Source organism: Coregonus lavaretus, assembly GCF_964263955.1.
Source record: "Coregonus lavaretus genome assembly, contig: HAP1_SCAFFOLD_1131, whole genome shotgun sequence".
Taxonomy (NCBI): Eukaryota; Metazoa; Chordata; class Actinopteri; order Salmoniformes; family Salmonidae; genus Coregonus; species Coregonus lavaretus.
In genome coordinates, this window is record NW_028156288.1 from 13,128 (window position 1) to 39,671 (window position 26,544).

The window sequence follows — 26,544 nt, forward strand, 5'->3', positions numbered from 1 at the left end:
ATCTTTCCACACTGGGAGCATTGATAACGTTTCTCTTAGGTGTGGATTCTTTCATGCTCTTTTAGTTGCCTTGACCAGGTCAATTTAAATCCACAGTGGGAGCAGTGGTAAAGCTGAGTGAAGCTTAAAGAAGCTTAAACAAAGTGTATTCTCTGATGTATTTTCAGAGTCCCTAACCGGGTAAAACACTTTACACACTGGGAGCATTGGAAAAGCTTCTCTCCTGAGTGTGTCCTCTCATGTGTTTTCAGGCTCCCTACCAAGGTAAAACCCTTTCCACACTGTGAACATTGGAATGGTCGTTCTCCAGTGTGTATTTTCTTATGATCTTTCAGATATGATGACTGAATAAATCTCTTTCCACACTGAGAGCATTGGAACGTTTTTTCTCCTGTGTGTATTCTCTTATGGTCTTTCAGATTTGATGACTTGATGAATCTCTTTCCACCCTGTGAGCACTGAAAAGGTCTCTCTAAAGAATGTGTTCTCTCATGTGATTTCAGGTTCCCTAGCTGGGTAAATCTCTTTCCACAATCTGAGCAGTGGTAAGGCTTCTCCCCTGTGTGCGTTCTCAAATGCGTTTGCAGGATCACTACCCGGGTAAAACCTTTTCCACACTGAGAGCATTGGAATGTTTTTTCTCCTGTGTGTGTCCTCTCATGTGTTTTCAGGCTCCCTTCCAAGGTAAAACCCTTTCCACACTGTGAGCATTGGAACGGCTTTTCTCCAGTGGGTATTCTTTCATGCTCTTTCAGGTAACATACCCACTTAAAACTCTTTCCACAGTGGGAACACTGGTGTGGTCTCACTGGTTTGGGCATCTCTGGTTCCCCTGAAGGACTCTTACCGATGTGAGAGTGAGAGTCTGCCAAAGACAAACAGCGTATCTAGTTAAACAGAGACCAGGATCATATACATTGGGGAAAAAAGTATTTAGTCAGCCACCAATTGTGCAAGTTCTCCCACTTAAAAAGATGAGAGAGGCCTGTAATTTTCATCATAGGTACACGTCAACTATGATAGACAAATTGAGGAAAAAAAATCCAGAAAATCTCATTGTAGGAATTTTAATGAATTTATTTGCAAATTATGGTGGAAAATAAGTATTTGGTCACCTACAAACAAGCAAGATTTCTGGCTCTCACAGACCTGTAACTTCTTCTTTAAGAGGCTCCTCTGTCCTCCACTCGTTACCTGTATTAATGGCACCTGTTTGAACTTGTTATCAGTATAAAAGACACCTGTCCACAACCTCAAACAGTCACACTCCAAACTCCACTATGGCCAAGACCAAAGAGCTGTCAAAGGACACCAGAAATAAAATTGTAGACCTGCACCAGGCTGGGAAGACTGAATCTGCAATAGGTAAGCAGCTTGGTTTGAAGAAATCAACTGTGGGAGCAATTATTAGGAAATGGAAGACATACAAGACCACTGATAATCTCCCTCGATCTGGGGCTCCACGCAAGATCTCACCCCGTGGGGTCAAAATGATCACAAGAACGGTGAGCAAAAATCCCAGAACCACACGGGGGGACCTAGTGAATGACCTGCAGAGAGCTGGGACCAAAGTAACAAAGCCTACCATCAGTAACACACTACGCCGCCAGGGACTCAAATCCTGCAGTGCAAGACGTGTCCCCCTGCTTAAGACAGTACATGTCCAGGCCCGTCTGAAGTTTGCTAGAGTGCATTTGGATGATCCAGAAGAGGATTGGGAGAATGTCTTAAGGTCAGATGAAACCAAAATAGAACTTTTTGGTAAAAACTCAACTCGTCGTGTTTGGAGGACAAAGAATGCTGAGTTGCATCCAAAGAACACCATACCTACTGTGAAGTATGGGGGTGGAAACATCATGCTTTGGGGCTGTTTTTCTGCAAAGGGACCAGGATGACTGATCCGTGTAAAGGAAAGAATGAATGGGGCCATGTATCGTGAGATTTTGAGTGAAAACCTCCTTCCATCAGCAAGGGCATTGAAGATGAAACGTGGCTGGGTCTTTCAGCATGACAATGATCCCAAACACACCGCCCGGGCAATGAAGGAGTGGCTTCATAAGAAGCATTTCAAGATCCTGGAGTGGCCTAGCCAGTCTCCAGACCTCAACCCCATAGAAAATCTTTGGAGGGAGTTGAAAGTCTGTGTTGCCCAGCGACAGCCTCAAAACATCACTGCTCTAGAGGAGATCTGCATGGAGGAATGGGCCAAAATACCAGCAACAGTGTGTGAAAACCTTGTGAAGAATTACAGAAAACGTTTGACCTGTGTCATTGCCAACAAAGGGTATGTAACAAAGTATTGAGAAACTTTTGTTATTGACCAAATACTTATTTTCCACCATAATTTGCAAATAAATTCATAAAAAATCCTACAATGTGATTTTCTGGATTTTTCCCCCTCATTTTTTCTGTCATAGTTGACGTGTACCTATAATGAAAATTACAGGCCTCTCTCATCTTTTTAAGTGGGAGAACTTGCACAATTGGTGGCTGACTAAATACTTTTTTTCCCCACTGTAAATGTTTACATATTTTTTCATTTTGAGGTGTGAAACATTTTGCTATGTTGTGCACTTAATAAACACGACCCTGAATGAACCCTCCACGTGGTAAAACTGTCTTCCTCTGAGGTTTAATCCAAACTAGATCCCTCAATAACCTGAGGTCAGTGTTTTAGATTGTTTAATCCAGATCCAAATGATCCTTCGCTGTCTTTGATTCTGTCCCCTTCATCATTTTGAAAAGAAAATGAAAGCCAAGATTTCACCCAAATGTCATGAAATCAGCCAGGAGTTGGGTTGTAATAATATAGCATATACTGTATGACGTGGCGTCATAGAGATTTTCAGATTAGTCTGTGTAACACTTTACATTTACATTTTAGTCATTCAGCAGACGCTCTTATCCAGAGCGACTTACAGGAGCCATTAGGGAAGGGTTTCCCAGATTCGGTCCTCGGGACCCCAAAGCACGTGTTGGTTGTTGCCCTAGCAACACTACACTGCATTAGGGTTAACATTTTACTGCAGTGGGCTAAATCAGGGTCACACATTCTTGGTAGTCTTAAACAAATCTGCTTTGAAACACACCTCACACACATTGTTATGGGCTTAAAAAAAAGAAGAAAAAAAGACACCTGTACCATGTCAGATATAGAGTTGGAATGTATTACATTAGACACCTGTACCATGTCAGATATAGAGTTGAAATGTATTACATTTTGAGTTTGCGTCCCGATATTACACTTCATATACATCACAGAACACTGAAATACTGTATAACAAAACTGTTTAACATAGAAATACCTGATTTTCAGTTACATTCGTAGGATTTTATGAATTATGAAATTCTGAAAAATATGAATAACATTCCACCCTTGAGGCCACCAGAGAGCGATTTGGACATTTGACTGCAGGAAAGGGCTACGTGCCCCGCCTCCCTATACCTTATAGCTAAATATTAAGGACCTAATAAAACCATTGAGATTTAAATAACAAATGAACACTTAGTTTCTGATGAGTTATTTTACAACTGATATCAACACTTAGTTTCTGATGAGATATTTTACAACTGATATCAACACTTAGTTTCTGATGAGTTATTTTACAACTGATATCAACACTTAGTTTCTGATGAGATATTTTACAACTGATATCAACACTTAGTTTCTGATGAGTTATTTTACAACTGATATCAACACTTTGTTTCTGATGAGTTTTTTTACAACTAATATCAACACTTAGATTCTGATGAGTTATTTTACAACTGATATCAACACTTATTTTCTGATTAGTTATTTTACAACTGATATCAGCACTTCAATTTAGTTTCTGATGAGTTATTTTACAACTAATGTCAACACTTAGTTTCTGATGAGTTATTTTACAACGGATATCAACACTTAGTTTCTGATGAGTTATTTTACAACCAATATCAACACTTAGTTTCTGATGAGTTATTTTACAACTGATATCAACACTTAGTTTCTGATGAGTTATTTTACAACTGATATCAGCACTTCAATTTAGTTTCTGATGAGTTATTTTACAACTAATATCAACACTTAGTTTCAGATTAGATATTTTACAACTGATATCAACACTTAGTTTCTGATGAGTTATTTTACAACTAATATCAACACTTAGTTTCAGATGAGATATTTTACAACTGATATCAGCACTTAGTTTCTGATGAGTTTTTTTACAACTAATATCAACACTTAGTTTCTGATGAGTTATTTTAGAACTGATATCAACACTTAGTTTCTGATGAGTTATTTTAGAACTAATATCAACACTTAGTTTCAGAGGAGATATTTTACAACGGATATCAACACTTAGTTTCTGATGAGTTATTTTACAACGGATATCAACACTTAGTTTCTGATGAGTTATTTTACAACTGATATCAACACTTAGTTTCTGATGAGTTATTTTACAACCGATATCAACACTTAGTTTCTGATGAGTTATTTTCCTTCTGTAAGTTTCAGAAACATTGCTGTGCTGTACTATACTCTACTGTACCGGTGGGCTGGACTGTTTACTTAAAACGGGAGGAATGAGACAGAATATCTATCTATTAAACAGTCTGTTCCATACTCACTTTCTCTGCTTACCTCATGTCAAAATAAAAGTACCCCACAAGTTCTTCCTTTTTTTTTGTGCACACATGCCATGCTTTTATTTTTACAAGAGCAGCTATACTCACTGGTGTCGTGTTCAGTCTCCTCCTCCTCTCCTTCCTCTTCCTCCTTCACCTTTTATTGAGATAGCATCCTCTTCCTCTCTAAAATGTTCTTCCTCTTCTTTCACTGTAATATCCTCCTCTTCTTTAGCAGGGGAGTAGCTAAGTTCATGGTTGGGGGATGTTAGCTAATTAGTGACTAGCATCAGCGATTAGCATTAGTGCTAGGCTGAGTATCAATCTCAACAAATAGAACAATGAAATTAAGTTGAAATTAACTAGTAGATACGTAAACAGAATTATGTTCAAAACACTCAGATTAATATATCCAAAATATTCTAAAGAACTTCAATGTTTCGGTTTTATATTAGCTAGCAAGCTACCGAGGTGGTTGAATCAGTAGCTTTGTTGTTGTTGTTGTTGAAGAAGCATCTTTTTCTATGGTATAATGGTGGTCCGCAAACAAACCTTCAGGGTGTTTGCCGCCACCTAATGTGCTGGAGTGTGTGGTCAATCATGGTTTACATGAGCTCTACATTGATATACTGTATACAATAAATATTAATAAATAAATCAATATTTTTACCTTTATTTAAACAGGAAGCCACCATTGAGACCAGGGTCTCTTTCCTGCACATAACATTTATAGACCAAATCTAATCAAAATCGGAAAGTACAAAACAAAGTAAAATACAGTTCAGACAATCCAGAAAAACAGTCACATTCCTCAGCAAATAGTTCCTCAATCAATATTGTATATTGCCCAAAAGTAACACATTTAGGTAAAATCTTTATTTTATTTTCAAACAAAACGTTTGTTTTTCATGTATTTTATTAAATAATAAAAATGATATGTAAAAGTACAAAGAGAATCATGTGTTGATCATTACAGATTTTTAATGAGTGAGTATTTTAAACATAAGGTTACAATAATATCACGATATGCAGTTGGGTCTATACTGCGCCTACATTGTGTAACGATACATCATGTAGATGTACAGTATAAGTCAATGTATGGACACACCTACTCATTCAAGGGTTTTTCTTTATTTTAACTATTTTATACATTGTTGAATAATGGTGAAGACATCAAAACTATGAAAAAACACATATGGAATCATGTAGTAACCAAAAAGTGTTAAACAAATCAATATATATTTTATATTTACATTCTTCAAAATGGCCACCCTTTGCCTTGATGACAGCTTGGCATTCTCTCAACCAGCTTCATGAGGAATTATTTTCCAACAGTCTTGAAGGAGTTCCCACATATGCTGAGCACTTGTTGGCTTTGTTTCCTTCACTCTGCGGTCCAACTCATCCCAAACCATCTCAATTGAGGTTCAGGTCGGGTGATTGTGGAGGCCAGGTCATCTGATGCAGCACTCCATCACTCTACTTCATCACTCTACTTCAGTACGGAAAACACTGGAAAGTCAATACACAAGACACATTCAGAGTCTCTACGGCCTACTGATCCACCATGTATTGGACCTACATCTGTCCTATGTCCTACTGTTCAGTCTACATCTGTCCTATGTCCTACTGTTCAGCCTAAATCTGTCCTATGTCCTACTGTTCAGCCTACATCTGTCCTTTGTCCTACTGTTCAGCCTACATCTGTCCTATGTCCTACTGTTCAGCCTACATCTGTCCTATGTCCTACTGTTCAGCCTACATCTGTCCTATGTCCCACTGTTCAGCAGCCTACATCCTTATCTCCTGTGTGCGTCCTCTCATGTCTTCTGATGTGACCTAACCAGGCAAAACTCTTTTCACATTGGGAGCAGTGGTACGGCTTCTCCCCTGTGTGTATTCTCTCATGCTGTTTCAGGTGACCTAACTGGGTAAAACTCTTTCCACACCGGGAGCAGTGATGAGGCTTCTCTCCTGTGTGTATTCTCTCATGTATTTTCAGGTACCCTAACCAGGCAAAACTCTTTTCACATTGGGAGCAGTGGTAGCACTTCTCCCCTGTGTGTATTCTCTCATGCACTTTCAGGTGTCCTAACTGGGTAAAACTCTTTCCACACTGGGAGCAGTGATGAGGCTTCTCTCCTGTGTGTGTCCTCTCATGTTGTTTCATGTTCCCTAACTGTGAAAAACTCTTTCCACACTGGGAGCATTGGAAAGGTTTATCTCGCTTCTCCCCTGTGTGTATTCTCTCATGCTCTTTCAGGTATTCTTTCCGGTTAAAACTCTTTCTACACTGGGAGCAGTGATGAGGCTTATCTCCTGTGTGTATTCTCTCATGTATTTTTAGGCTCCCTAACTGGGTAAAACTCTTTCTACACTGGGAGCATTGGAAAGGCTTCTCCCCTGTGTGTATTCTCTCATGTCGTTTCAGGTCCCTTAACTGGTTAAAACCCTTTCCACACTGGGAGCAGTGATGAGGCTTCTCCCTTGTGTGTATTGTCTCATGTCGTTTGAGGTCCCTTTCCACAGTGGGAGCAGCGGTACGTCTTTTCTCGCTTCTCCCCTGTGTGTATTCTCTCATGCTCTTTCAGGTATTCTTTCCGGTTAAAACTCTTTCCACACTGGGAGCAGTGATAAGGCTTTTCCCCTGTGTGTATTCTCTCATGCACTTTCAGGTGTCCTAACTGGGTAAAACTCTTTCCACACTGGGAGCAGTGATGAGGCTTATCTCCTGAGTGTGTCCTCTCATGTATTTTCAGGCTCGCTAACAAGGAAAAACTCTTTCCACACTGGGAGCATTGGAAAGGCTTCTCCCCTGTGTGTATTCTCTCATGTCGTTTCAGGTCCCTTAACTGGTTAAAGCCTTTTCCACAGTGGGAGCAGTGATGAGGCTTATCTCCTGTGTGTATTGTCTCATGTCGTTTGAGGTCCCCTAACTGGATAAAACCCTTTCCACAGTGGGAGCAGCGGTATGTCTTTTCTCGTTTCTCCCCTGTGTGTATTCTCTCATGCTCTTTCAGGTATTCTTTCCGGTTAAAACTCTTTCCACACTGGGAGCAGTGATGAGGCTTTTCCCCTGTGTGTATCCTCTCATGTATTTTCAGGCTCGCTAACAAGGAAAAACTCTTTCCACACTGGGAGCATTGGAAAGGCTTCTCCCCTGTGTGTATTATCTCATGTCGTTTCAGGTCCCTTAACTGATTAAAACCCTTTCCACAGTGGGAGCAGTGGAATCGTCTTGCTGGTTTGGACGTCTCTGGTTCCTCTGAATCTGGTCTTTCTCCTGCCAAAGACAGAGCGTTTATTTAAACAGAGACCTGAATGAAACCTCCACAACTCTGCATATTGGTTATTGATTTGGACACGTTAAAACTGTGTTTTGACATTGGGCTATCCCACCTTGCAAAATGTTGTTGAAAAGAAGACTACGCTCGAGGTCCAATCTATGTTCGGTTTTGGTTGAAAGTGAAAGTTGAAGAGATTTCTCAGGTCGTTGTTTCAACGACTTGAAAACAACTTCATTCAACGTACTTGCAGCCTATAAACATTGACGCAGGATAACACATGCGTCTATGAACAATTTTATTAACAATCTTACATCACTCCAGTATTTCTTGACAATATTCAAGTGCTAATTGTCTTTATTCCACTACTGAAGAAGCATGACTCAAATCACCTACTCATATTTCAAACATCCAGCCTGACAAAATATACATTTGTAATTATTCCATGCCTCCCTATTGGAAATGAATTATTGCCAATACATACAGTGGGGAAAAAAAGTATTTAGTCAGCCACCAATTGTGCAAGTTCTCCCACTTAAAAAGATGAGAGGCCTGTAATTGTAAATAGGTACACGTCAACTATGACAGACAAAATGAGAAAAAAATCCAGAAAATCACATTGTAGGATTTTTAATGAATTTATTTGCAAATTATGGTGGAAAATAAGTATTTGGTCACCTACAAACAAGCAATATTTCTGGCTCTCACAGACCACGAAGGTCGAAAGCCACACTGCTTCTTGACACAATGCTGGCTTAACCCGGAAGCCAGCAGCACCAATGTGTCGGAGGGAACACCGTACTGTTGCGCCCGGCCGGCCACAGGAGGAGCTAGAGCGCGATGGGACAAGGACAAACCCGGGCCGGCCAAACCCTCCCCTGAGCCGGACGACGCTGGGCCAACTGGGCGCCGCATCATGGGTCATCCCGGTTCACGGCCGGCTGGGATCGAACCAGGATCTGTGGTGACGCCTTACAACGCTGCATGCTTTTGAGCACTACTGAAAAAGTACTATTTACACGTGAAAGACGAAATGCTGCATTTACTACAGGCCTATTGTTTACCTTTGTGTTGGGGACACTTTGATATCTTGATAATATGCAGCTGTTTAAAGGGCAAAATCCACAGATGAAACAACAACAAAACGGTCGACCCTGCCTCTGTTTTGGTAAACAGCTGAGGGATGGGAGAAATGTAACCAGACAGAGCTATGGATGCAAGGACTGACCATCCATGATATCAACATTATTGTTTTAAACATGTTATGAGGCTATATAGTGTTTGTTTACATTTACAATGTTTAAAAGCTTGGATAAAAACAAAACTAGCCTTCCACAAGCTTCCCACAATAAGTTGGGTGAATTTTGGCCCATTCCTCATGACAGAGCTGGTGTAACTGAGTCAGGATTGTAGGCCTCCTTGCTCGCACATGCTTTTTCAGTTCTGCCCACACATTTTCTATAGGATTGAGGTCAGGGCTTTGTGATGGCCACTCCAATACCTTGACTTTGTTGTCCTTAAGCCATTTTGCAACAAATTTGGAAGTATGCTTGGGGTCATTCTCCATTTGGAAGACTCATTTGCGACCAAGCTTTAACTTCCTGACTGATGTCTTGAGATGTTGCTTCAATATATCCACATAATCTTCCTTCCTCATGATGCCATCTATTTTGTGAAGTGCACCAGTCCCTCCTGCAGCAAAGCACCCCCACAGCATGATGCTGCCACCCCCGTGTTTCACGGTTGTGATGGTGTTCTTCGGCTTGCAGGCTCCCCCATTTTCCTCCAAACATAACGATGGTCATTATGGCCAAACAGTTCTGTTTTTGTTTCATCAGACCAGAGGACATTTCTCCAAAAAGTATGATTTTTGTCCCCATGTGCAGTTGCAAACCGTAGTCTGGCTTTTTTATGGCGGTTTTGGAGCAGTGGCTTCTTCCTTGCTGAGCGGCCTTTCAGGTTATGTCGATATAGGACTCGTTTTAATGTGGATGTAGATACTTTTGTACCTGTTTCCTCCAGCATCTTCACAAGGTCCTTTGCTGTTGTTCTGGGATTGATTTGCACTTTTCGCACCAAAGTACATTCATCTCTAGGAGACAGAACGCGTCTCCTTCCTGAGCGGTATGACGGCTGCATGGTCCCATGGTGTTTATTATTGTTTGTACAGATGAATGTTGTACCTTCAGGCGTTTGGAAATTGCTCCCAAGGATGAACCAGACTTGTGGAGATCTACCATTTCTTTTCTGAGGTCTTGGCTGATTTATTTTCATTTTCCCATGATGTCAAGCAAAGAGGCACTTAGTTTGAAGGTAGGCCTTGAAATACATCCACAGGTACATCTCCAATTGACTCAAATGATGTCAATTAGCCTACCAGAAGCTTCTAAAGCCATGACATCATTTTCTGGAATTTTCCAAGCTGTTTAAAGGCACAGTCAACTTACTGTATGTAAACTTCTGACCCGCTGGAATTGTGATACAAATTAATTATAAGTGAAATAATCTGTCTGTAAACAATTGTTGGAAAAATTACTTGTGTCATGCACAAAGTAGATGTCCTAACCTAACCGTGGAGAGGTTGAAAAACGAGTTTTAATGACTCCAACCTAAGAGTATTTAAACTTCCGACTTCAACTGTGTATATATATATATATTGGAGTGTATTTAAACTTCCGACTTCAACTGTGTGTGTGTGTGTGTGTATATATATATATATATACACACACACACACACACACACACACACACACACACACACACACACTACCGGTCAAACATTTTAGAACATTTTCATATACAGTACCAGTCAAAAGTTTTAGAACACCTACTCATTCAAGGGTTTTTCTTAATTTTTACAATTTTCTACATTGTAGAATAATAGTGAAGACATCAAAACTATGATGAACTATTGCCTTACCTCCATAACTTGCTACATTTGCACACACTCTATATATATTTTCTGTTGTATTTTTGACTTTATGTTTTGTTTTACCCCATATGTAACTCGGTGTTGTTGTTTTTATCGCACTGCTTTGCTTTATCTTGGCCAGGTCGCAGTTGTAAATGAGAACTTGTTCTCAACTGGCTTACCTGGTTAAATAAAGGTTAAATAAAAAATAAATAAAAAATGAAATAACACATATGGAATCATGTATTAACCAAAACAGTGTTAAATCAAAATATATGCATTTCAATTAACAGGTGTGCCTTGTTAAAAGTTCATTTGTGGAATTTCTTTCCGTCTTAATGCATTTCAGCCAATCAGTTGTGTTGTGCCAAGGTAGGGGTGGTATACAGAAGATGGCCCTATTTGGTAAAAGACCAAGTCCATATTATGGCAAGAACAGCTCACATAAGCAAAGAGAAATGAAAAGTCCATCATTACTTTAAGACATGAAGGTCAGTCAATACGGAACATTTCAACAACTTAAAGGAAAATAGAATAATCAGAACAGTTGTCAGTCCAAAACAACAGTCAGAACAAAGCCTCTGTATTCTCTCATGTCATCTCAGGTCCTCTAACACTACACAGCCCATTCAAATCAGAAAAGCTTGATGATGAGTTGGTTAACTGAATAAGTTGTGCTAGAGCAAAAACCAAAACACGCACCCAGCAAACAAATCCACAAACTCAATCCACTATAATACATGCAGTACGGAAAACACTGGAAAGTCAATACACAAGACACATTCAGAGTCTCTATGGCCTACTGACCCACCATGTATTGGATCTACATCTGTCCTATGTCCTACTGTTCAGTATCCTTCCTATGTCCTACAGTTCAGCAGCCTACATCCTTATGTCCTGTGTGTATTCTCATGTCTTCTCATGTGAACTAACTGATTAAAACTCTTTCCACACTGGGAGCAGTGATGAGGCTTATCTCCTGTGTGCGTCCTCTCATGTCTTCTCAGGTCCCCTAACCAGGCAAAACTATTTTCACATTGGAAGCAGTGGTATGGCTTCTCCCCTGTGTGTATTCTCTCATGCTGTTTCAGGTGTCCTTTCAGGTTAAAACTCTTTCCACAATGGGAGCAGTGATGAGGCTTATCTCCTGTGTGTGTCCTCTCATGTATTTTCAGGCTCGCTAACGAGGAAAAACTCTTTACACACTGGGAGCAGTGGAAAGGCTTCTCTCGCTTCTCCCCTGTGTGTATTCTCTCATGCTCTTTCAGGTATTCTTTCCGGTTAAAACTCTTTCCACACTGGGTGCAGTGGTGAGGCTTATCTCCTGTGTGTGTCCTCTCATGTCTTTTCAGGCTCCCTAACAAGGAAACACTCTTTCCACACTGGGAGCATTGGAAAGGTTTATCGCCTGTGTGCGTCCTCTCATGTCTTTTCAGGCACCCTGATGAAGAAAATATCTTTACGCACAGGGAGCAGTGGTAAGGCTTCTCCCCTGTGTTCAATCCCTTGTGGCCTTTCAGGTGCCCTAACTGGGTAAAACTCTTTCCACACTTGGAGCAGTGGTACAGCTTTTCTCCTGCTTGTATTCTCTCATGTTGTTTCAGGTTCCCTAACTTGTTAAAACCCTTTCCACAGTGGGAGCAGTGGCGGGGTCTTGCTGGTTTGGAGGTCTCTGGTTCCTCTGAGTCTGGTCTTTCTCCTGCCAAAGACAGAGTGTTTATTTAAATAGAGACCTGAATGAAACCTACACAACTCTCTTGCTCGGAGGTTGAATCCAAACCAGATCCCTCAAAAACCAGAGGCCAGTTTACAAAAAAAGGTCTCATTTAAAAGAATCTTGGTGTAATTTGAAAAACAAAAGATGTAGAGCTCCAACTAGAATCTTGCTCTCATGGAATGTCATGTTTTTAGGCTGAGCAGAGCACTAGAATAACAGATATTGAGGACTACAGTATTTCAATCAATGTCATAGGCTGCATTTGATCCACTGTTAATAATGTTTTGTTGGGAGGCCCACTCTATGATGGGAAACATCTTACAGATACTGAGAGATTCTGGTCCCTAGTGTTAGCGCAAAGACTAGAAGTCTACAAGTAACAGTAGCATAGAATACCTGTAGACGTCCAGTCATTTCACTAACGCTAGTTAGCGCTGGCTCGCCATACATCTAACTTTATTCATGCTACAAACAGAGACAGAAAAATGGTTTCCACAAGTTAATCAGACTCTGTAAGGAATCCCCAACACAAAGTGTCATACCTGCCAAGATAAAGGAATCCCCAACACAAAGTGTCATACCTGCCAAAATAAAGGAATCCCCAACACAAAGCGTCGTAACTACCAAAATAAAGGAATCCCCAACATAAAGTGTCGTAACTGCCAAAATAAAGGAAACCCCAGCATAAAGTGTCTTGGTCGTTCGGACCCCACAACAGCTTCAATGTGTCTTTGCATAGATTCTGCATGTTTCTGGAGCTCTATTGGAGGGATGCGACACAATTCCTTGATGAGAAATTCAATCATTTTATGTTTTGTTGATGGTGGTGGAAAACGCTGTCTCAGGCGCCGCTCCAGAATCTCCCATAAGGGTTAAATTGGGTTGAGATCCAGTGACTGAGACACAAACTCCCTTTAAACCCCCTACGCTCCTTTGAGACACCTCTTTCAAAGTCTCTGAGATCTCTTCTTATAGCCATGGTAGCCAAGATAATGGTCAACTGGGCATTTTTATACATGACCCTAAGCATGACTGGATGTTAATTACTTAATTAACTCAGGAACCACAGCTGTGTGGAAGCTGCTTTCAATATACGTTGTATCCCTCATTGACTCAAGTGTTACCTGTATATTGTATCCACAAAACATTTGGGAAATTACATACTCATACAATTAATATGAAACCAATTCTCATCTTTCAATTTTTGCTTTTGTAGCACCTACAGATGAAACATTATGGAGTCTTAAAGGAGGCTTCACCAACAGATGAAACATTATGGAGTCTTAAAGGAGGCTTCACCTACAGATGAAACATTGTGGAGTCTTAAAGGAGGACTGTAGCATCTAATGATGAAACATTATGGAGTATTAAAGGAGGACTGTAGCATCTAATGATGAAACATTATGGAGTATTAAAGGAGGACTGGAGCATCTAATGATGAAACATTATGGAGTCTAGCAGGAGGTAAGCTTGAGGTAAGCTTGGCTTCTTATATGGTGTTGAGTAAAGCTTAAACCATGCATTTGATCGTAGGTAGGTAGTTGTAGTTAGGTATTGTAGGTAGTTTATTTAGGTAGTTATTGTAGGTTTCCGTAGGTAATTATTGTAGGTAAGTATTGTTTAATGCGGAGCCCGGAGAAAGCATGAGGCTAGCTAGCTAGCGGGTAGCTACTGGTAACGTTTAGCAACGATGGAGAGTTGTTTCCAATGTTAATGTGCTAGCTAGCCAACGTTTAATTTTTGACACGGACACGAATTATCTGTTTAGTGTGTTAACACACTATTGGTAGTTTGTTGTAACCAAGTATTGGTGCTAAACTGTGTGTTATTGGATGCTAGCATGCTAGTTAGCTATGGCGTCATAGTTAGGCATCGTGGGCTGTTGTGGGTAGTTACTGTAGGTTAGCATTGTTTTTCGGCGGTGCCGGGTCTAGCACGAAGCTAGCTAGCTAGCCGTTCTTCAAACAAAGTCAACACAGTGGCCATTGCTAGCTAGCCAACACGACCAGCTAACTGTACTGTAGTAGCTAAATACAATATACTTATGCTAGCTAGCCAACGTTTAATTATTGCTGCGTTATGAAAGGAACTAGACACGGACACGAATGATCTGTTTAGTGTGTTAACACACTATTGGTAGTCTGTTGTAACCAAGTATTGGTGCTAAACTGTGTGTTATTGGATGCTAGCATGCTAGTTAGCTATGGTGTCATAGTTAGGCATCGTGGGCTGTTGTGGGTAGTTACTGTAGGTTGGCATTGTCTTCGGTGTAGCACGAAGCTAGCTAGCTAGCCGTTTTTCGAACAGAGTCAACACAGTAGCCATTGTGTGCTGTACTGTGGCAGCTAAATACAATATATTTGTGCTAAGCTAGCCAACGTTTAATTATTGCTGCGTTATGAAAGGAACTAGACACGGACACAAATTATCTGCTTAGTGTGTTAACACACTATTGGTGGTTTGTTGTGACCAAGTGTTGGTGCTAAACTGTGTGTTATTGGATGCTAGCATGCTAGTTAGCTATGGTGTCATAGTTAGCTAGCTGAATAAAGTGGGTTGAGTCTACTCCTTTAAACATTGAACCGCTGTGGTTCACAACAATTCTGATTTCTAAAGGTGGAAGTTGGGAGAGTTTTTGTTCGGGTGGTTCAGTGAAACAATTATAGTTTCTGAGGTGGAAGTTTTGGTGAGGGAGGCCCTGCTCTCTCCTCTTCCAGATGTTTAGTTCATTTCATTCCGATCTCCTCTGCATTATTGTAGCCATTTGCTACAGCCTGTCAACTATGCCTCTGCCTATCCCTGTTCTCTCCTCTCTGCACAGGCTACACAAACGCCTCACACCGCGTGGCTGCTGCCTCTCTAACCTGCTGGTCCCTGCACGCACCCCACACCTGGAGTTCCAGGTCTCAGGCAGCCTCTGGAACTGCCGTTCTGCTGCCAACAAAGCTGACTTCATCCCAGCCTATGCTAACCTCCAGTCCCTTGACTTCCTGGCGCTGACGGAAACATGGATTACCACTGAAAACACTGCTACTCCTACTGCTCTCTCCTCGTCTGACCATGTGTTCTCGCATACCCGAGAGCATCTGGTCAGAGGGGTGGTGGCACAGGAATCCTCATCTCTCCCAAGTGGACATTCTCAATTTTTCCCCTAACCCACCTGTCTATCTCCTCATTTGAATTCCATGCTGTCACAGTCACTAGCCCATTTAAGCTTAATATCCTTGTCATCTATCGCCCTCCAGGTTCCCTTGGAGAGTTCATCAATGAGCTTGACGCCTTGATAAGTTCCTTTCCTGAGGATGGCTCACCCCTCAGAATTTTGGGGGATTTCAACCTCCCTATGTCCACATTTGACTCATTTCTCTCTGCCTCCTTCTTTCCACTCCTCTCCTCTTTTGACCTCACCCTCTCACTGTCCCCCCCTACTCACAAGGCAGGCAATACGCTTGACCTCATCTTTACTAGATGCTGCTCTTCTACTAATCTCACTGCAACTCCCCTCCATGTCTCCGACCACTACTTTGTTTCCTTTTCTCTCTCGCTCTCCTCCAACACTACTCACTCTGCCCCTACACAGATGGTAATGCGCCGCCGCAACCTTCGCTCTCTCTCTCCCACTACTCTCTCCTCTTCCATCCTATCATCTCTTCCCTCTGCTCAATCCTTCTCCCTCCAATCTCCTGATTCTGCCTCCTCAACCCTCCTCTCCTCCCTTTCTGCATCCTTTGACTCTCTGTGTCCCCTATCCTCCCGGCCGGCTCGGTCCTCCACTCCAGCTCCGTGGCTTGATGACTCATTGCGAGCTCACAGAACAGAGCTCCGGGCAGCGGAGCGGAAATGGAAGAAAACTAAACTCCCTGCCGACCTGGCATCTTTTCACTCCCTCCTCTCTACATTTTCTTCATCTGTTTCTGCTGCTAAGGCCACTTTCTACCACTCTAAATTCCAAGCATCTGCCTCTAACCCTAGGAAGCTCTTTCCCACATTTTCCTCCCTCCTGAATCCCCCCCCCCCCCCTCCACTCTCTCTGTGGATGACTTCGTCAACCACTTTGAAAAGAAGGTTGACGACATCCGATCCTCGTTTGTTAAGTCTAATGACACTGCTGGTCCTACTCACACTGCCCTACCCTATGCTTTGACTTCTTTCTCCCCTCTCTCTCCAGATAAAATCCTGCGACTTGTGACTGCAGGCTGCCCAACAACCTGCCCGCTTCACCCCATCCCCTCCTCTCTTCTCCAGACCATCTCCGGTGACCTTCTCCCCTACCTCACCTCGCTGATCAACTCATCCTTGACCGCTGGCCATGTCCCTTCCGTCTTCAAGAGAGCGAGAGTTGCTCCCCTTCTCAAAAAACCAACACTCGATCCCACTGATGTCAACAACTACAGACCAGTATCCCTTCTTTCTTTTCTTTCCAAAACTATTGAGCGTGCCGTCTTTAGCCAACTCTCTTGCTATCTCTCTCAGAATGACCTTCTTGATCCAAACCAGTCAGGTTTCAGGACTGGTCATTCAACTGAGACTGCTCTTCTCTGTGTCACGGAGGCTCTCCGCACTGCTAAAGCTAACTCTCTCTCCTCTGCTCTTGTCCTTCTAGACCTGTCTGCTGCCTTTGATACTGTGAACCATCAGATCCTCCTCTCCACCCTCTCCGAGCTGGGCATCTCCGGCGCGGCTCACTCCTGGATTGCGTCCTACCTGACCGGTCGCTCCTACCAAGTGGCGTGGCGAGAAGCTGTCTCCGCACCACGTGCTCACACCACTGGTGTCCCCCAGGGCTCAGTTCTAGGCCCTCTCCTTTTCTCCCTATACACCAAGTCACTTGGCTCTGTCATATCCTCACATGGCCTCTCCTATCATTGCTACGCTGACGATACACAACTAATCTTCTCCTTTCCCCCTTCTGATAACCAGGTGGCGAATCGCATCTCTGCATGTCTGGCAGACATATCAGTATGGATGACGGATCACCACCTCAAGCTGAACCCTGGCAAGACGGAGCTGCTCTTCCTCCCGGGGAAGGACTGCCCTTTCCATGATCTCGCCATCACGGTTGACAACTCCGTTGTGTCCTCCTCCCAGAGTGCGAAGAGCCTTGGCGTGACCCTGGACAACACCCTGTCGTTCTCCGCTAACATCAAAGGCGGTGACCCGCTCCTGCAGGTTCATGCTCTACAACATTCGGAGAGTACGACCCTGCCTTACACAGGAAGCGGCACAGGTCCTAATCCAGGCACTTGTCATCTCCTGTCTGGATTACTGCAACTCGCTGTTGGCTGGCCTCCCTGCCTGTGCCATTAAACCCCTACAACTCATCCAGAAAATTCTGAAAATAGCTGTGTTGTAGCGTCATAGCCAAGAAGACTGAGTAAAGGGTCTGAATACTTATGGAAATGTGATATTTCAGTATTTTTCTTTATAAACTAGCAAAAACAGTTTGTCATTATGGGGTATTGTGTGTAGATTGATGAGGGGAAAAAAAGATTTAATCCATTTTAGAATAAGGCTTCAACGTAACAAAATGTGGAGAAAGTTAAGGGGTCTGAATCCTTAAACTAGTGTTCCCCCATGTTGAAGCCAGCATAACGCCATGTTAATGAAAATGGATTAGTGACGTACTAGTGGCAGACATGACAAAATGTTTATCATCCAATTTTACTTCAAAGTTAACTGTAATATAGAATAAGTAATTATATTAACCCATATTTTAATATGGAGATCGTATGGTAAGCAACGGTCATCACACTGGATTCATGATTTACTAAAAACATATCAAGCTCATTTAGATCTTCCTGTGTGTGTATCATGACCGTAAACACATCTTGCTTTGACAATTTAACATTTCCTAAACATTTTTTACATTTTTAGTCATTTAGCAGACGCTCTTATCCAGAGCGACTTACAGTTAGTGAATACATATATAAGTATATATTAATTTTTTTACTGGCCCCCCGTGGGAAACGAACCCACACCCCTGGCGTTGCAAACACCATGCTCTATCAACTGAGCTACATCCCTGCCGGCCATTCCCTCCCCTACCCTGGACGACGCTGGACCAATTGTGCGCCGCCCATGGGTCTCCCGGTCGCGGCCGGCTGCGACAGAGCCTGGATTCGAACCAGGACCTCTAGTGGCACAGCTAGCACTGCGATGCAGTGCCTTAGACCACTGCGCCACTCAGGAGAGTCATAATAATAATATGCCATTTAGCAGACGCTTTTATCCAAAGCGACTTACAGTCATGCGTGCATACATTTTTTTTTTGTGTATGGGTGGTCCCGGGGATCGAACCCACTACCTTGGCGTTACAAGCGCCGTGCTCTACCAGCTGAGCTACAGAGGACCAACGTTAGGCTACTGCAACCTCTGCAGCATCACTCTACCCGTGATATCAAAGTAATTTTTATAAGGTGCGAAAATAAAATTAACGATTTGGTATCATTTTGAATATGAAAGATTGAATAAGTTTGTCTCAAACTGTTTGCTTGGAATGATTTGTAGCTATCGTTTCTGTTGGAGCATTAGAGAGCATCCGACTCAGTTTCCCTCCCAGAAAACACGCGGTACAGTTAAGTGGTATCTATTCGGTAAGAAAATTCAGGCGGAAACAGAAGGGTGGGTGGCTTGACCACGTTTTGCGAATGACGGATCACTTGACCGCAGTCTTTAAGACGACACATTAGTTCAATAGTTCAACAACTACAGAGTTTGTGCCACTGTTTTTAAAATACTACTTACTGGTGTTAATCAGCTCTCCAGTCTCCTCTTCTTCCTCCAATGTGACAGTAATCTCCCCTTCCTCCTTCATTCCAAAAACTGCATCCTCCTCTTTCACTCTGAAAGCTTCTTCCTCTTCTTTCACTGTAACTTCTTCCTCTTCTTTCACGGTAACAGCTTCACTCTCTACTTCTTGTTTAACTGTAACAGCCTCCTCTTCCCTCTCCTCTTTCATGAGAGCTTCTTTCTCCGTCCAGCAGACCTCTTCTTTAGCAGGAGGAGAGTAGCTTAGTGAGCTCATGGTCGGGGATGTTATCTAGCTAGTTAGCATTAGCCTAGTGTTACTTAGCCAGATAGCTAATAACGTAAATATGAAATCAAATGGAGTAACTGGTAAATACACAGACAGAGTGTTTAAAACACTGATGTTAATATACACAAAAATGGTTTAAAGAGCTTCAATGTTTTGGTTTTATGTTGGCTAGCAAGCTACCAAGGCGGCTGAATTGTTGTTGCTGAAAAAGCGTCCCGTCCCGTCCACTAGAATATACGTCACGCAAGAATCATCACCTGAAAGACTCACATCGCCATCTGCTGACTGGAGTGGGTAACACAGTTGAACAAAAACTATATTCTGGCAAACAATGTAAACAAATAATTGGTAAATAACCAGTTCTCTTACTTCTTACAGATAATAATTTCCTCTACGCAGATGTAGAAGCTGAATAGGGATTTGTACATTATGAATCAACCCTGTTATGAATAGGCCATATGTATATTATAAATAAATCCTGTCATAATCAAATCAAATTTTATTGGCCACATGCGCCAAATACAACAGGTGCAGACATTACAGTGAAATGCTTACTTACAGCCCTTAACCAACAGTGCATTTATTTTTTATAAAAAAGTAAAATAAAACAACAAAAAAGTGTTGAGAAAAAAAGAGCAGAAGTAAAATAAAATAATAGTAGGGAGGCTTTATATACAGGGGGGTACAGGTGCAGAGTCAATATGCGGGGGCACAGGCTAGTTGAGGTAGTTGAAGTAATACGTACATGTGGGTAGAGTTAAAGTGACTATGCATAAATAATTAACAGAGTAGCAGCAGCGTAAAAAGCTGGGGTGGGGGGGCAGTGTAAATAGTCCAGGTAGCCATGATTAGCTATTCAGGAGTCTTATTGGATGGGGGTAGAAGCTGTTGAGAAGTCTTTTGGACCTAGACTTGGCACTCCGGTACCGCTTGCCGTGCGGTAGCAGAGAGAACAGTCTATGACTAGGGTGGCTGGAGTCTTTGACAATGTTGAGGGCCTTCCTCTGACACCGCCTGGTATAGAGGTCCTGGATGGCAGGAAGCTTGGCCCCAGTGATGTACTGGGCCGTACGCACTACCCTCTGTCGTGCCTTGCGGTCGGAGGCCAAGCAGTTGCCATAACAGTCTGAGATGCAACCAGTCAGTATGCTCTCGATTGTGCAGCTGTATATTTTTTTGAGGATCTGAGGACCCATGCCAAATATTTTCAGTCTCCTGAGGGAGAATAGGCTTTGGCGGATGATCTCCGCATATGTATTTCCCACCGTAAAGCATGGAGGAGGAGGTGTTATGGTGTGGGGGTGCTTTACTGGTGACACTGTCTGTGATTTATTTAGAATTCAAGGCACACTTAACCAACATGGCTACCACAGCATTCTGCAGCAATACACCATCCCATCTGGTTTGAACTTAGTTGGACTATCATTTGTTTTTCAACAGGACAATGACCCACTTCCAGGCTGTGTAAGGGCTAATTTACCAAGGAAAGTGATGTAACTGCTGCTTCAGATAACCAGGCCTCCACAATTCCCCAACCTCAACCAAATTGAGATGGTTTGGGATGAGTCAGACCGCAGAGTGAAGGAAAAGCAGCCAACAAGTGCTCAGCATATGTGGGAACTCCTTCAAGACTGTTGGAAAAGCATTCCAGGTGAAGCTGGTTGAGAGAATGACAAGAGTGTGCAAAGCTGTCATCAAGGCAAAGGGTGGCTATTTGAAGAATCTCAAATATAAAACATATTTTGATTTGTTTAACACTTTTTTGGTTACTACATGATTCCATATGTGTTATTTCATAGTTTTGATGTCTTCACTATTAGTCTACAATGTAGAAAATAGTCAAATTAAAGAAAAACCCTTAAATGATTAGGTGTTCTAAATATGTTGACCGGTAGTGTACGTATTCACACCTGAGTCAATACTTTATAGAAGCACCTTTTAGCAGCGGTTACAGTTGAGTCTTTCTGGGTAAGTCTCTAAGAGCTTTCTAAACCTGGATTGTGCAACATTTCCCCATTATTATTTTACAACTTCTTCACGCTCTGTCAAATTGGTTGTTGATCATTGCTAGACAACAGTGGCCGTAAGTGCCATTTAAGATTTGAAAAGAAGGTTGACGACATCCGATCCTCGTTTGTTAAGTCTAATGACACTGCTGGTCCTGCTCATACTGCCCTACCCTATGCTTTGACTTCTTTCTCCCCTCTCTCTCCAGATAAAATCCTGCGACTTGTGACTGCAGGCCGCCCAACAACCTGCCCGCTTGACCCCATCCCCTCCTCCCTTCTCCAGACCATCTCCGGTGACCTTCTCCCCTACCTCACCTCGCTGATCAACTCATCCTTGACCGCCGGCCATGTCCCTTCCGTCTTCAAGAGAGCGAGAGTTGCTCCCCTTCTCAAAAAACCAACACTCGACCCCACTGATGTCAACAACTACAGACCAGTATCCCTTCTCTCTTTTCTTTCCAAAACTATTGAGCGTGCCGTCTTTAGCCAACTCTCTTGCTATCTCTCTCAGAATGACCTTCTTGATCCAAACCAATCAGGTTTCAGGACTGGTCATTCAACTGAGACTGCTCTTCTCTGTGTCACGGAGACTCTCCGCACTGCTAAAGCTAACTCTCTCTCCTCTGCTCTTGTCCTTCTAGACCTGTCTGCTGCCTTTGATACTGTGAACCATCAGATCCTCCTCTCCACCCTCTCCGAGCTGGGCATCTCCGGCGCGGCTCACTCCTGGATTGCGTCCTACCTGACCGGTCGCTCCTACCAAGTGGCGTGGCGAGAAGCTGTCTCCGCACCACGTGCTCTCACCACTGGTGTCCCCCAAGGCTCAGTTCTAGGCCCTCTCCTTTTCTCCCTATACACCAAGTCACTTGGCTCTGTCATATCCTCACATGGTCTCTCCTATCATTGCTACGCTGATGATACACAACTAATCTTCTCCTTTCCCCCTTCTGATAACCAGGTGGCGAATCGCATCTCTGCATGTCTGGCAGACATATCAGTATGGATGACGGATCACCACCTCAAGCTGAACCCTGGCAAGACGGAGCTGCTCTTCCTCCCGGGGAAGGACTGCCCGTTCCATGATCTCGCCATCACGGTTGACAACTCCGCTGTGTCCTCCTCCCAGAGTGCGAAGAGCCTAGGCGTGACCCTGGACAACACCCTGTCGTTCTCCGCCAACATCAAGGCGGTGACCCGCTCCTGCAGGTTCATGCTCTACAACATTCGGAGAGTACGACCCTGCCTTACACAGGAAGCGGCACAGGTCCTAATCCAGGCACTTGTCATCTCCCGTCTGGACTACTGCAACTCGCTGTTGGCTGGCCTCCCTGCCTGTGCCATTAAACCCCTACAACTCATCCAGAATGCCGCAGCCCGTCTGGTGTTCAACCTTCCCAAGTTCTCTCACGTCACCCCCCTCCTCCGCACACTCCACTGGCTTCCAGTTGAAGCTCGCATCCGCTACAAGACCATGGTGCTTGCCTATGGAGCAGTGAGGGGAACGGCACCTCTGTACCTTCAGGCTCTGATCAGTCCCTACACCCAAACAAGGGCATTGCGCTCATCCACCTCTGGCCTGCTGGCTCCCCTTCCTCTGCGGAAGCATAGTTCCCGCTCAGCCCAGTCAAAACTGTTCGCTGCTCTGGCACCCCAATGGTGGAACAAGCTCCCTCACGACGCCAGGACAGCGGAGTCACTCACCACCTTCCGGAGACATTTGAAACCCCACCTCTTTAAGGAATACCTGGGATAGGATAAAGGAATCCTTCTACCCCCCCCCCCCCCCCCAATTGTAAAGTGGTTATCCCACTGGCTATAGGGTGAACGCACCAATTTGTGAGTCGCTCTGGCTAAGAGCGTCTGCTAAATGACGTTAATGTGCCCTTGAGCAAGGCACTTAACCCTAATTGCTCCTGTAAGTCGCTCTGGATAAGAGCGTCTGCTAAATGACTAAAATGTAATGTAAATGTAAGATGAGGGAGGACCATTATTTATTTTTTAATGAGCATGGCCTTATTTCTATTACAGCATGTTGGATGACTGTCATTCATATTCCATTCACCCAGTTCAATGTAACATCGATAGGTTTAGGGTACTACATGATACTCAACATTTCCCAATACCCATCATGAGGTTGCTACAACCTAGTCTATGAATGAAAGTTTACAACGTAGGTGACATACGGACAGTGACTCAATACCGCCTTGCACACTCTTGCCTGCAAATAGCTTATCTAGGGTGTAATAATTTGTCCAACAGTTGCAAACAAGAGTTTCTAATGGTCAAATTCAGATATGTTTATATGTTTGAGCCGGGTGTTTGAGTAAATAAACTAGCCAGCTAGCTAACATAGCATCCCTCTGTTTGAGCCGGGTGTTTGAGTAAGTAAACTAGCCAGCTAGCTAACATAGCATCCCTCTGTTGGAGCAGGGTGTTTGAGTAACTAAACTAGCCAGCTAGCTAACATAGCATCCCTCTATTGGAGCAGGGTGTTTGAGTAACTAAACTTGCCAGCTAGCTAACATAGCATCCCTCTGTTGGAGCAGGGTGTTTGAGTAACTAAACTAGCCAGCTAGCTAACATAGCATCCCTCTGTTGGAGCAGGGTGTTTCAGTACCTAAACTAGCCAGCTAGCTAACATAGCATCCCTCTGTTTGAGCCGGGTGTTTGAGTAACTAAACTAGCCAGCTAGCTAACATTGCATCACTCTGTTGGAGCAGCGTGTTTGAGTAACTAAACTAGCCAGCTAGCTTGATGGGAGTTGTGCTATCGTACAGAGTGCTTTTGAGGCTACTGTAGAAATTCATTGCAAAACAGTGTGTTTTAATTAATTATTTTGGTGACAGGTGAATATATTTAGTATAGTTTTATCTATAAAGTATGACTTTTTCAATGTTTTACCATTTTTATGAAATTCACTGAGGAGGATGGTTCTCATCCCTTTCCTACTCAGAGGAGCCTCCACTGCTAGACAACAATTTTCAGGTCTTGCCATAGATTTTCAAGTAGATTTAAGTCAAAATTGTAACTCGGCCACTCAGGAACATTCATTATCTTCTTGGTAAGCAACTCCAGCGTAGATTTGGCCTTGTGTTTTAGGTTATTGTCCTGCTGAAAGGTGAATGCATCTCCCAGTGTCTGGTGGAAGCAGACTGAACCAGGTTTTCCTCTAGGATTTTGCCTGTGCTTAGCACCATTCCATATATTCTTATCCTGAAAAACTCTCCAGTCCTTAATGATTACAAGCATACCCATAACATGATGCAGCCACCACTAAGCTTGAACATTTGAAAAGTGGTAGTCAGTAATGTGTTCGATTGGATTTGCCCCTAACATAACACTTTGTATTCAGGACAAAAAGTTAATTGCTTTGCCACATTTTTTTGCATTATTACTGTAGTTCCTTGTTGCAAACAGGATGCATGTTTTGGAATATTTTTTATTATGTACAGGCTTCCTTCTTTTCACTCTGTCATTTAGGTTAGTATTGTGGAGTAACTACAATGTTGTTGATCCATTCTCAGTTTTCTCCTATCACAGCCATTAAACTCTGTAACTGTTTAAAAGTCAGCATTCGCCTCATTGTGAAATCCCTGAGTGGTTTCCTTCCTCTCCGGCAACTGAGTTAGGAAGGATGTCTCTATCTTTGTAGAGGCTGGCTATATTGATACACCATCCAAAGTGTAATGAATGAAGGAATATTCAATGTCGTCTACCCATAGGTGCCCTTCCTTGCGAGGCATTGGAAAACTTCCCTGGTCTTTGTGGTTGAATCTCTCCGGCAACGTTAGTTGTGTGTTATTCGTCATGTTAGAGAACAGCTATTAGTTGTACAATAATCCACGGGGTTGAGTGCCTTGTTGTTTCAATTCAATAACACCATAGAGATTTCAATCATATCAGTCTATCTTACCTTATAGGCCTAACTCAATATTAGGGACCTAATAACACCATAGAGAATCAAATCAAGCTTTATTTATACAGCACATTTCAGACATGGAATTGAACACAATGTGCTTCACAGGAAAAAAACTAAAAAACAATTAAAATAAAACTAAATATTTACTACACAAATATAAGAGGATAAAAAAACGAAAGAATTACAATAAAAAATGCAAGACTAAACAGCACCCTGAGGAAAAGCACCACTAAAAAGGTGTGTTTTAAGATCTATTTTTTAAAATGCCACAGTTTCGTTCCCCCTCAGGTTCTCTGGCTATTCCAGAGGCTGGGAGGCATAGTAACTAAAGGCTGCCTCTCCATGCCTCTTGGTCCTAGGCTTTGGGATAGTTAAAACTCACTGCTGTTAATCAGATATCCACCCTCAGGCCTGGAAATACATCCACAGGTACACTTCCAATTGACTCAAATTATGTCAATTAGCCTATCAGAAGCTTCTAAAACCATGACATCATTTTCTGGAATTTTCCAAGCTGTTTAAAGCCACAGTCAACATAGTGTATGTAAACTTCTGACCCACTGGAATTGTGATATAGTGAATTATAAGTTAAATAATCTGTCTGTAAACAATTGTTGGAAAAATGTCATGTGTCACGCACAAAGTAGATGTCCTAACCGACTTGCCATAACTATAGTTTGTAAACAAGAAATTTGAGGAGTGGTTGAAAAACGACTTTTAATGAATCCAACCTAAGTGTATGTAAACTTCCGACTTCAACTGTATATGACATGTAATAACTAGTAAGCACACAGACTGTGTTTAAAACCCTGCTGTTAATATACAGTCGTGGTCAAAAGTTGAGAATGAAAATTAATATTTGGGTCACAAAGTCTGCTGCTTCAGTTTTTATGATAGCAATTTGCATATACTCCAGACTGTTATGAAGAGTGATCAGATGAATTGCAATTCATTGCATTTTGCCATGAAAATGAACTTAAAACCCAAAAAACATTTCCACTGCATTTCAGCCCTGCCACAAAAGGACCAGCTGACATCATGTCAGTGATTCTCTCGTTAACACAGG

General features: G+C 42.6%; 1 protein-coding gene across 1 annotated transcript; it reads right to left on the reverse strand.

The window, feature by feature from the left end:
- Positions 1-11,252: 11,252 nt before the first annotated feature.
- LOC311126485 (uncharacterized protein) lies at positions 11,253-19,766 on the reverse strand. Its single transcript, XM_084200490.1, has 2 exons — positions 19,259-19,766; positions 11,253-12,496 (listed from the first exon to the last, which is right to left on the reverse strand). The coding sequence occupies exons 1-2, from the start codon at positions 19,536-19,538 to the stop codon at positions 11,688-11,690; spliced, it is 1,089 nt and encodes a 362-aa protein (XP_084056616.1). The 5' UTR covers positions 19,539-19,766; the 3' UTR covers positions 11,253-11,687.
- Positions 19,767-26,544: the final 6,778 nt, after the last annotated feature.